Here is a 12,921-nt window from a genome sequence, read left to right as displayed (position 1 = left end):
TGACCCGCGTAATGGGGAAAGGGCCAATGAATTTGGCGCTGAGTTTATGGCACGGTTGGGTGGAACGGAGGTTTTTGGTGGAAAGGTAAACCAAAGCACCCACTTGCAGATCACCCCCGGGGGAGCGATGTTTGTCAGCTTGCGCTTTGTATTTACGTTTGGCCCGGTCGAGGTTGCTAACGAGCCAGGGCCAAGTGGTACGGAGGGCGTGTGCCCAGGAGGCAATGTCGGGGTTCCCCTCCCCCTCTACATCATCTGTAGGAACGATGGGACTGAAATCTTGTCCATATACAGCAAAAAACGGGCTAAAACCTGTGGATTGATGCATGGCATTATTGTAGGCATATTCTGCTAAAGGTAACAGTTCCACCCAGTTATCCTGGTGGTAGTTAACATAACAACGCAAATAACATTCAAGTACAGCATTGACACGTTCAGTTTGACCATCAGTTTGAGGATGGTATGCACTGGATAATCCCTGTTCCACCCCCACCAACTTGAGGAAAGCTTTCCAAAACTTAGAAACGAAACCACTTCCGCGGTCACAAATTATTTTACGCGGAAACGAATGTAAACGAAATATATGCGTCACGAAGAGGCGGGCCAGTTTCTGAGCAGAGGGGATCCCTGCACATGGAATCAAATGTATTTGCTTAGAAAACAAATCAGTAACAACCCACAACACAGTTTTACCCCCACTGAGAGGGAGATCAGTCATGAAGTCCATAGCAATCACTTCCCAAGGTCTGCTGGGCGTTTCAAGAGGTTGTAGCAGTCCCGGGGGTTTGCCCTGCGATCGTTTCGCAGCGGCACAAACGGGACAGCTGCGGATGAAGGAGTCAATGTCGGAACGCATTCCCCCCCACCAGAACTGTCTGCGCAATAAGTGAAGGGTCTTCAGAAACCCAAAGTGCCCAGCTGTTTTGGCTCCATGAGCTAAATGTAAAACGTCCTTCCGGAGAGCTTTGGGTACATACAATTTTGAGTCTTTGTACCAGGACCCCCCTTGTTCCAAAACACCAGGAGGTAGGGTATGAGCGGAACGTTCTAAAAGGCACTGGTCCCGAAGGACAGTTAAAAAGGATTCGGAGATGGGGATTTTGGAGGGAGCCCCCCCGTCGGTCCTGGAGATCTGAGGAATAGTTATAGGGTTAGTGCTTACGTGCGGCGGCGCGCAGACTGCAGGCGGCTGAGCGGTCGGAGGGGTAGGAGGGGCGGGAACTCCGGTCTGTTGCGGTGGCGGCTGGGCAGCCGGTTGGGCTGGCGGAGCTTGCGAGTTAGGGAAGGTGTTTTGATGCTGGGATCGGGTTTGCACAGCCAGCATAGGTAGGGCCCCACGTTGCATAGGGGTGAACAGAGAGTTGGTAGGTCTTTCGAGTTTTACCGGATATTGTGGTAAACGGGAGAGGGCATCCGCGAGAACGTTCTGCTTCCCAGGGACGTGCTTCAGGGTGAAACGGAACTGAGCAAAGAACTCCGCCCACCGTTGTTGTTTCGCCGATAGCTTATGGGACCCCGTGAGGGCAGCTAGATTTTTGTGATCGGTCCAAACTTCAAAGGGTACTTTAGACCCTTCCAAGAATTGCCGCCATAAAGTCAGTGCATGATGAACTGCAGAGGCCTCTTTCTCCCAGATGGGCCAGTTTAATTGAGCGTGCGCAAATTTTTTTGAAAAGTAAGCGCAAGGGTGAAGAAGACCGTCCGGTCCTTGCTGGAGGAGAGCCCCTCCCATGGCTACATCGGAAGCATCGACTTGCACAATGAACATTTGATTTGGGTCTGGGTGCCGTAGCACCGGCTCCGAAGTGAAGAGGCGTTTGAGGGCCAGGAAGGCGGCTTGGCATTGCTCAGTCCATAGGATTTTTGCGGAGGGCAAGGCAGCCGAGCTTACTTTTCCCTTAGTTTTCAGTAGGTCCGTAATGGGTAGAGCCACTTGGGCGAAGTTAGGGATGAATCCCCGATAGAAGTTTGCAAATCCCAGAAATTGCTGTACTTGCTTACGGTTGGTGGGGGGAGTCCAATCGAGGACGGCTTGGACTTTGGCGGGGTCCATGCGAAGACCTTGGTGGGAGATGATGTATCCCAAAAACGTGAGTTTGCTTTGGTGAAATTCACACTTAGCTAGTTTAGCGAACAGTTGATGGTTACGCAGGCGTTGTAGAACTTCCCTGACCAGAGTCACATGCTCGTCCATAGTTTTCGAATAAATGAGAATGTCATCTAAGTAGACCACCACCCCACGATATAGAAGGTCATGTAGGATTTCATTGATGAGTTGCATGAAGACCCCCGGGGCCCCTTTTAATCCGAACGGCATTACAAGGAATTCATACATTCCGAAACAGCTAGAGAAGGCAGTGAGGTGTTCATCTCCTTCGCGGATACGGACTCGGTAGTAGGCTTCCACCAAGTCTAATTTAGAGAACACACGGCCTTCCTGTAATTGTCCCAAAATATCCGATATTAATGGGATAGGATAGGCGTTGGTCTGGGTAACCGCATTGAGCTTTCTGAAGTCAATGCACAGGCGAAGGTCGCCCTCTTTTTTCCGGACGAAAAACGCGGGGGCCGAGTTTGGGGCATTCGAAGGGCGAATGAACCCTCTGGCGAGGTTTTTGTCCAAAAAGTCCCGGAGGACAGTGCGCTCGGAAGCGCTCATAGGGTAAATCTTACTTTTGGTTAATGTGCAATCCTTTACTACTTCAATCGCACAGTCTGAGGCCCGGTGGGGGGGTAAGGCATCACATTCCCTAAGGTCGAAGACATCTTCAAAGTCCCGGTATACAGCGGGTAGAGCCGGTGGTACTGGGGCAGTAGAGGTTAACGCTGGAACGGGCGGAAATGGCAGAGCAAAGTTTTGCCGATGCTGGTCGCAGGTGGGACTAGCGAAAGAGATAGTGTTTGTTTCCCAATCAATATTGGGACTATGACCTTTAATCCAGTTAATTCCCAAGACCACTTCAAATCGGATAGGGGCTATAGTGAAGTCTATTTGTTCCCAGTGGGAACCAATTCCCATTGCCACCCCTATGGTGCGATGATCAACTGGACCCCCCTGGAATTGGCTCCCGTCCATTTGAGCAAATTGGACGGGGGCGGGTAAAGCCTCTGAGTCGGCTCTGAGTGCAGCAAACGTGGCTTCGCTTATGAGAGTGCGACAGCAACCGGAGTCAATTAGTGCTTTGACGGGGATTTGTGGACCTCCGTTAAGTTGTTGTAAAACTGCATCTACGTAGACGGTGGAGTCCACTTCTTTGATTTTGGTAGGAGCATTTGGTTTGATAGGAAGATCCTGAGAGGTCTGTGGAGATGCTCCATTCACCACAGACCGGAGCCGTTTTTTGACAAGTCGAGGGGAGATTCCAGGTTTAAGGCTGGAGAAATCCACGGGTTTTCCTCATCCGAAGAGGGAAAGCTGTCCCCCAATGGGGCACTTGTAATCCGAGACCCGGCGGGGTCGTTGGAAGCAGGCAGGGAGGCTGGGTCCCCGGCATGGAGTGCAGAGGGTGTGGGCCTTCCCGGAGCTGCGCTGCGGGTGGCCGCGGTGCCTCTGCGTGGTGGACGACCTCGGGCGCGGGTTGTCGTGCTGGGACGAAATAATTCCTGGCGGCGTGGGCAAACGGCTGCAAAGTGGCCCATTTCTCCGCATGTAAGACAGGCACCCCTCTGAAATCGGGCTTCACGTTCCTGGAGCGGACGTGGGGGATTTCGTGGGACGAGCAGTGGTGCCTTGGGTTGAGGCTTTTGGGTGCCCTTCTCCTTGTGCTTTTGACGGACGAGAGAAATAAAGCGGCGGCGGCTTTCCACTTCCTCGGCTAATAGGATCCAGCCTTCGAGGGTATCGGGATCGCCCCGCATGTAAGACCAGTTCAGAATGTCAGGATGCAAGGCTTCCCTGAAATGATGGATTAGGGTGGTCTCGGGCCAACCTACAATTTTACTTGCTAGTCGCTGAAATTCATCGGCAAATTCCCGAACTGTAGCAGAGCCTTGTTTTAATTGTAAGAGTTCCGTTTTGGCTCTTTCTCCCAGGAAGGGGTCCTCAAACCTCCTTCTCAGGGCAGTCATGAAGTTGTTGAGGGAACGAATCGCACGAGAGCGGGTGTCAAACTGGAGGACCATCCAGTCAGCCGCTTTGCCTGTCAGGAGGGAAGCTACGTACCGCACCCGGCTATCTTCCGTGGGGAAAAGTTGACCTTGTTCTCGCATATAACTGTCCACTTGATGCAAGAAACAAGGCAAAGTCTCAAGAGATCCGTCATACGTAGTCCTCAATTTGAGTTGCTTCCAAGGACCGGGCGTGGGCTGACCCGGTTGCACGGGTGGTCCGGGCGGAGGAGCAACAGGAGCTCCGGGAGGCACGGGTGGAGCAGGCACATTAGCAGGTGGTTGCACGGGTGGTCCGGGCGGAGGAGCAACAGGAGCTCCAGGAGGTAAGGGTGGAGCAGGCACATTAGCGGGTGGTTGTACGGGTACCCCCTGACCCGGTATCGGAACGGGCTGTCTCTGAGCTATCAGGGTTTGTTGTAATTGCCTGTTCTCGTGAAGCATAAGTTCCATTACTTCTTGGAGTTGATCAACACGGTCGGAGAGCTCCCGATTCTGGGCTCGTAAAAGATGAACCTCCTCACTTGGGCCACCAGTAAGATGAGGCTTACTGGTTCGGAAGCTCGTGGCCCATTGAGAGCTATCCCCATATAAATCCTCGTCTTCAGACTCATCTGAGTCTCGACGTCGGTCAGCCAAACGGCGTGCGCGTTGGGTCGCACGCGACGGGACAAACGCCGGGGAAAAAGTTAGACCTGATAGTCCCAGTACATAGTCCTTGGGGCGCGTGTCCACGTTCGCCTGATTCCTTGCTGCAGCCGCCCTGGCTGCTTCCGCCGCCTCTCTCTCTCTTGCGACCCTAGCCGCTTCGGCGGCTTGCTGATCCGCAAGAACTTTGGCGTTCTCAAGTCTTAGGGCAGCCTCTGCCGTAATGCGCGGCAAAAGTTCTGTCTCGAGGAGCAAGAGTATGGGGTCAGGTTCCCCGCCCAGCAGAGGTTGTACTCGAACCGCCAGTGCGGATGCCTCGGCTCCAAACGTCGGGGTCAAAACTTGAGCCAAGGTGGCTACCGGGGTGTCCTTTGTACATTCCACAAGGAGAAGAGCGGTGCTAATAGCGACTCGCTTGGCCTCAGCCTGGCAGCTGGCCGCATCCGGGATCAGGGAAAAACCCTCCGGCGGGGCTCCCGCCATGGTAGAAAGAGTTTGTCGAGAAATAAGATTATCCAAAAGTCCAGTTAATATTTGTAAATCCTCAGTCGCCAATCGGGCATCGTCCAGTAATTGATCCAAGTCCTGAAGATCTAAACGAGCATCAGTATCCTCCGATGTTAACATCCAGAGACGTCCTGTAAGAGATTGCCACTGCGCGTGTACCAGTCCCCTCAAGCGGCAAACCTCTCGGTTCGTCCGGAAAAGTTCAGCGATTAAGTCCTGTAACAGAGTAGGGTCCTCTGAGAAGGGCTCCAGGGTAGTAGATCACCTGGAGAGCTGCACAGCTCCCATCCAAGTGGCAGGCGAACCCCCCCTGGGCTCCAGCCTGGCTAGGAGAACGGTGAAGAGATAGCTGTCATAATGTCAGCCCTTGGCCCACAGAACCAGAAATCACCACAAAGTCTTATAGAGTCCAAACAGATGGCTTTTACTGATCAAATAGGCATACAGTGCAAACGAATAAAATGACAGCTATGAAAGGCTCACTAGCTGGGAGATATTATAAGGCAGGAAAGGCGGGAGATTACACGCAGGAATACAGTTTCCCAGGAGCTGAGTTCCCAGGCTTAGGCATGCGACCTTGGGGGGCAGACAATACAGCACAGAGACAGAGGCAATAACGAAACCGAGATAGCAGCCTGACAGGGAGGTAGTTACAGTACCTAGTTGTAGTAAAAATAACAAAGAGTCTTGTAGCACGCTGATGACCTCAAAACCATTAGCCAAGAACAAAATTTCAAAGCATGAAATTGCTGAACTAAAATGTATCAATAAACTTCATTCTACAGGAGACCCTAGCCATTCACTTTCATGACTTGTGGTTTCACTTATTCACGGCCCACAATTTGACCGCATGACCATGCTTTGGGGAAGGAGTAGTGATGAATGATACCTAAATCCCTGTATTATATGTACTCATACTTTACAGAGAGCAAAATCATGCAATGCATTTACAAATATTGATGCACATATCACTCAGAGAATGTCCCTGCATATTGTAAAGAAGCTAAGCAAACAAACTAGGGTCTAGCACATTCTGGGTGGAATGCAAAGGTTGTTTTCCACAAGTGAAACAAGGGGCTATTTTGGCTGATATCTGCTCCATTGCTGATACCCGTCACCATGTTTTCCTGAGGGTTCTCTGTCCCCCTGGGGTCACATTTCACGGAACCTAGTGGCCTGCAGTGAGGGTAAGGGAATCAGCAAGGATTTTTCCCTTTCCAGGAGCAGAAAGTGGCCTTTGGATTCAAACCTCTGCCTTGGGGTTCCAGCAAATATGAAGTAATATTAAGTTTTAACCCTCTTTTCGATTTCTCTTCCCCCTTATAAACTATTAAAATCTACCTAAACTGAAAAACCTAAAACAATTCCAAGAGAAAACAAACTTCATTCCATGAATGCTTCTTCCTGCTAGTAAAAGGAAGGTTTTTTTCCCCCTGTACTATCTTCTGTAATGGCAGTTTAGACAACTTTTGAGGAGATAATGGTGAGATTTTTGGGACTCCATCAGTCTTCTGATAAGTGGCTTATATTTCTGTTACAGAATGTCCTTATCACAAGCCACTTGGTTTTGAATCTGGATCTGTTACTTCAGATCAGATAAACTGTGCCAATCCAGAACAGTACACGGGATGGTATACTTCATGGACTGCTAACAAAGCCCGGCTTAATGGACAAGGCTTTGGGTAAGCTGAGAGATATCCTATATCTCTTAACTCTTATTATTATTTTACATGAGTACTGCAAAATATTGAGTTAAGATGTGAAGTTCCAGCAAATAAAATGTCTGACTTGTTGTGCCACTGCCAAATTGCCCACAATGGGTGGAGATGCAGCATTCTATAGTGGGCCCTATTTGCATAGCCCCAATTATTATCTTCATATTCCCACCCTGGGTTCTGTTTCTCGGTGGGTGAGGAGTGTAGCAGAATTTTGAAGTTTTAAGAGCACAACAATAAGAGAGAACATTGTGGTTTGGCTATTGTCTATTGAGAGAGGTTAACAACATGATATCGACAGTGGTTTGCACAGTAGAATTGGTAGATATGAAAGAGAATAGTGAGGAGTTGGGGATCTTCTGTTCTCCATCAACATTCACCTGATCCACTGCATTTTTCTACTAAACCTGTTACAGGTGTGCCTGGCTCTCAAAATTTCAAGACTCTAATCAGTGGCTGCAGATTGACCTGAAGGAAATCAAAGTTATTTCAGGGATACTCACACAAGGAAGGTGTGATGCAGATGAATGGATGACAAAATACAGTGTTCAGTATAGGACTGATGAGAATCTGAACTGGGTCTATTACAAGGACCAGACAGGAAACAACCGGGTCAGTATATTTTGTGATGATTTCACACATTTGGTAGAGATTCGTGAACAGTGTGAACTTGGCATCAAGATGAGTGACATTTTTCAAATAAAATTCTAGTATTCAATGGGTTGAATCCAGACTAAAATAGTAAATTCTACTGATTCCTCCTTCCTGCTGCAGACTCCCATGTCATTCCTCAGGGTCCCTTCTCCCCCAGGAACAGCATTTCATGAAGACTGCAGTGGGGGACGGGCAGGAAAGTTCCATTCTGCCATTGGAAAATTTAGTCTGTTTCCAACTCATTGACTCAACTGCAATACTGGTCATCAAATATAATGCAAACTCCATACTTCTGGGTAAAACACATGTACCCTGATCAAGCAAGGAAGATACATATACCATCTTCTGTATATGTAGCCAATGCGGGTCCAGGTTTGTAAACCTATCCACACTGTGATGCTCATTTGGATCACTGTGATGCCGATCAGGATCAGACCCTCACAGAACTTTTAAATGGCAAATTCTTTTCTGAAATGATGTTGGCTGCCACGAGTCAAAACTTTGGTTGCCATAATGTCTAGTTTGGCTGTAAGTCTTCTGCCTCCATATATCATTTCAAAAAATTGTGTTTGTAGTGAATCTATTACATTGGAGCAAACCTCTGTGCAGTCTGAATGGTGATAGGATCGTGCAAAAAAAAGAGAGGTAAATTTCAGGCTTATTGGGCACAATTTTTCCAGTAAACCCACAATAAGCTAGCTGTCCATCAGTTTTCAGGTCCAGAAGTTCAGTATTGCCAAGGAATGGTGGAAAGAGCCAATTGGCAGGCTGGTGCCTCCAAGTCTGGGGGCTCCATTTGTATCTGGGGTACTTAGCATGATGTCCATGCAAATTAGCTTCCAAACTGAGGGAAAAGGCTTAAATGCAAGAAAAATAAGGAACTGAAAACATTTCTTTTAGTGGCAAATGACATCCAGTGAATAGTCCTTTATTATGGTCATCAAAAATCTGATTTCAAGAGATGGTCACAGGGCAGGGAAACAAAGCCTCTACTCGGGACAAACTTCAGTTTGAAAGCAGGTTTTCAGGGGGGATGATATCAGAGTTAGCCAAAGTCTTGACCATGGGGGCTGTTCTGAAGGAGCTGCTTATCTGTGCAGGTGAGGGAGTCTCCTTCGGAAGCCTGGTAGTTTGATCAGCTGTTGAAGTTGGTTCTTTTTAGTTGGGAGGGTTTATCCCTCCAGACGGGACTTGGTGAGCCCCCGTCTTTTAAAAAACCCTTATTCTTTATCCAGATTAACCCACTGAATGGTTGGTCAGACCAAGTTGGCTCTGTTTACACAACCTCTACCTCAACAGGGTCCCTAATAAAACTGGTAAAAAAAAATAGAAAAATGGGAGAAAGCACAGAGCCGTGCATTTGAGCAAAGGTGAATAGCCAAACCTGAAAAAGCCAAATTCCCTTTTCAGGAATTGCCTATTCAGCTTCGGGCAGATTCCCAGGTTTTGGTATTCGGTAAATCCAAAACCCGAATATTGCAGAAACTGTAATTTGGGTTTATTTTCGGTTTGGGTATATCGATATGCACAACCCTAAATGGTGACAATCAACAAGAATAACTGGAATCTTCTGAGTTAAATATTTTACATCATTTAAAAACCTTTAATTTTATGGCCTTTACTCTTCACTTACATTATTGGGTGCTTTCTATGTTTAACTAGACATAGCACCTTTGGAGGTGAGATTACTTGCCTTTACAAGCTTGCTATTGTATTAACATAATTACGCTGTGGAAAGGTGAGTTTATCTCCCTCAGCAGAATTTAGCAACATGCACCATGTAATTGGAAGCAGTTTATTTCTAGTGACTGAAACAATCAGCAGCTTTGCTTGGCAAAGTAATCACACAAAGTGATTTCAATCAGTCAATTTGTTTCCAAGTTACTGAATGCAAAATTAAAGGAAAGTGAAGACCTAGGTTTTTCCTCAAAGTCTTCTATAAGCTGACCCCCCACCCTCTGTCATTTGGCTTTCTGTAGGTTTTCTATGGGAACTCAGACAGATCATCCACTGTGCAGAACCTTCTGCGCCCACCCATCGTCTCTCGCTACATTCGATTGATACCGCTTGGTTGGCACGTGCGCATTGCCATCAGGATGGAGTTGCTCGAGTGCATGAATAAGTGTGGTTGATGCGGAACCAACAGCACCACATGACTCTGTAAGGGACATGTTGGGAAGCATCAACAAGATTATAGAAATACTATGAATAAATCGTGTAGGTTCTTCCTGTACGTAGGATAGGCTCTCAATGTACTATAGAAAGTATAAGCATTATACAACCACCTTCTGCTGTGATTTATATCCTTGGCAACTTTGGCAGGTTTAATGGAGTTTTTTCAACTAAAAATAAAGTTGAGGTGGAATCAGGGCCTAGAAACTTTTCTGAAACAATGACCAGTTGCATGAAATCTTCCCCCTCATCATCCCTTTTCAAGCTCATGGTATTTTTACAGGGGTGTTTGTTTAATATTGCCCAAGTTTTCATAAAAGCAGAAAATTACTTGTGCCGGAAAGATAAATATTTTGTGCTCAAGTAAACATTTTATTCCCTAGGAGGTGTTGTCCATCCTTACTGTACACATCAGCCTTTGCTGATGAGGGTAGAGCTGTACCACAATTTATGTCCCAGCTATTTCCATTTCATTGAGAGATGTTGTTTCCATGTGGTTAAGGGTTCCTGCCTTCCCCCCAATGCTTCAAAAGGCCAAACAGAATAAATTAATTCATCCTTCAGAGTATTTTTCCATTCTACTTTTGGTATGTTCCTCCCATTGTAATATTACTACCTTTTGCAGAGGGTATTCCCAGTGCAAAGAAGAATTTACATATCAGTGGAGTTTGCTACTTTCCAAAACCAGCAGTATATGAGAGAGCCTTACATGATTGGGCTAGCACTAGGCCTTAGTTTACATTGGATCAGTATGTAAATCTCTGTTGAAAAATTTCAGTTTCTTGCTATTATCAATAGCAATATTCAGTTTCTTACTATTATCAAAATGGTAAAGAACTCATAATATATGGAGTACTGTCTTGTATTTTTTAAAGCTAGATATATGCCTGCCACGCCCCTGTTTGGGGTGAGGGATCCTCTGCCCTGAGCTCCTGTTGCTCAGAAGCAACGGCAATAGCTTTAGAAATAGCTGAAAAGTCTATCATTATCATAAAGTTTCTGGAGATTCCTAGAACTACTGCCATTGCTTCCAGGTTTTCCTTGGAAGTGACATCATCATGCTTCCAATGCTGCCTCACCACCATGTCCCTGCCCCTAACCCTAGGGATGATCCAGTCTTTCTCCATTTTGTCATGTGGCATGATGCTGGCAAATACAGAAATACACAAGGAAATATACTTAAAATGTGACCGGATTATCTTAGGCCTTTTCATACTTAGTGTTGGCAATATGAGATCCAGCAAAGAGATGCTAGAATTTTTTGATCTTTCTTTTATAGCTTTACATTCATTTGTATTAAATAAATAAAAATAATACAGAAATCCTAAGTTGTGTTTACTTAACAGATTTGATATGTGTCTGAGAAACAATGCAGAAAATTATCATGGTAGCTTGGTGAAATGTAAATGTGATGTATACATATAGTCGTGTGTGTAAATATATTATTTACACACACCACTACTTTATTATATATACCTTCTGAACAGGTAATTCATCTTTTCAACAGAGAATCTATCAAAAATAATTTAACTAATATACTCATTAATAAAGCCAAAACTATTTTGATGATTTACTGGGTTGTTCCTCTTTTTTTCAGGATGGAATACTACAACAAACCAGTTTATCCATCATAATCCCCTGTGATCACAACTCAACACTGTCTTAAATGCTCTTTAACCCATTGATTTCTGTGTTGGATTGTGGTCTACAGCTTTAATCAACTCACATAAACACTGTGTGATCACCAAGTCATCACCTGTCTAAATTTAGCTATGATCCTGGTTTTGGACTTGCACGTAGGCTAGCCTACCCAGCTGCGTTCAGTACATTAGCTGTAGTATCTTCCTAACCTAGCGAGAGCAGCAGAACTAGATACATGGTAGCAAGAATATACCTAGTACCAAGATTTCAGGACAGCTAATTTTTGATGATCACCACCCTCACATTGGCATTGTGATCAATGGACTCTACTTATTAACTAATTCTGGGGATATGTCCAGTATGAGGTCCCAGCAGAACACCACTTCAGAAAATCACTGTAGGGAGTGTAAGGAAGTCCATGCATCAATGCAGTGCCATAGTTTTTGCCCCAACCCATACTAGATATGTTGTTCTTCTACATTAGCAACAGAAGCAGCTGCAAGGAAGCACATCTCCTTTTTTTCTAAGGAGCTCAGAGAAATATACATGATTCTTTCTTTTTCCCTTTTATCTCGCAACAACCCTGTGAGGTAGGTTAGGCCATGACTGGATGAAGAACCCAGTGGTTTCCATGGATGAATTTACTTCTGCAACTGCAATGTGACATGTAGAGTATGTTTCAAATAAGTCCAAGGTTGCCATGGTCTGCCATACAGCAATCCTTAAAGGTGTTAGACATTTGTGGGATATCTGAGTTAGTTGTAACAGCAACACCACCAGAATAGTCTTGTGGCTCCTTAAAGACTATTTGTGTATTTAGACAATGTATACGCTGCCTATCCAGGCACCTGCTCGAGCTTGGTCACAAAATAAATACTATAGTAAAATAAAAACAGCATGGAAAAAAAAACATTAAGCAGCCTAAAAATGCTATCCTCAAAACTAGCCAACCAATGTATTCCTGTATAAATTGTCATGGGCTTTAGCCCATTTTGTCAAATGCATTTGGGATTTTAACTCTACTGAAAGTAGATGTAGTGAAAAACAAACAGAAGTTTGCTTGAGCAATGTGGAAGTCTAGGCAGTTTGGAATAGGTCAGTTTCAGTTTGAAGGCCAGGCTCTCTGGCATTAAAGGCAATCAATAATGAAGATGAGTTGGAATAGCACATATTCTTCAAGCTCCAGTTCCTGCAGTTTCTCCCTGTATACTACTAGGGTCAATGAATCCACTGAATGCTGCTGTAAGAGCCTTTACATCTCCTTCCTTTAATGCTGAAACTATGTTACATTCATGCTCATTAGCATCTCTGGGAAAGTAATTAAGTCTAAATTACTAAAAAGCTATTACTCTCATCACATAAGTTCGATACAGTAAACTGGAGCATATATAAGTACTTAAGGTAAGTTTCATTGTTCTAGGGTTGCCAGCCTCCAGGTGGTAGTAGGAGATATCCTGAGCTCCAACTCAGATTGCCC

The 12,921-nt window shown here is 45.7% G+C and overlaps 1 protein-coding gene across 1 annotated transcript in view; it reads left to right on the top strand.

The window, feature by feature from the left end:
* The window catches only part of RS1 (retinoschisin 1), a 30,536-nt gene extending 20,756 nt beyond the window's left edge, over positions 1 to 9,780 (top strand). The window contains exons 4-6 of the mRNA XM_056862018.1: positions 6,803 to 6,944; positions 7,394 to 7,589; positions 9,611 to 9,780. Coding sequence (XP_056717996.1) covers positions 6,803 to 6,944; positions 7,394 to 7,589; positions 9,611 to 9,763 — 491 coding nt within the window. The 3' untranslated portion in view covers positions 9,764 to 9,780. The remainder of the gene's footprint in view (positions 1 to 6,802; positions 6,945 to 7,393; positions 7,590 to 9,610) is intronic.
* Positions 9,781 to 12,921: the final 3,141 nt, after the last annotated feature.

This window comes from Euleptes europaea, chromosome 16 (genome assembly GCF_029931775.1).
Source record: "Euleptes europaea isolate rEulEur1 chromosome 16, rEulEur1.hap1, whole genome shotgun sequence".
Taxonomy (NCBI): domain Eukaryota; kingdom Metazoa; phylum Chordata; class Lepidosauria; order Squamata; family Sphaerodactylidae; genus Euleptes; species Euleptes europaea.
The sequence above is the reverse complement of the archived record's forward strand: the minus strand, read 5'-3'. Positions and strand labels throughout refer to the sequence as shown.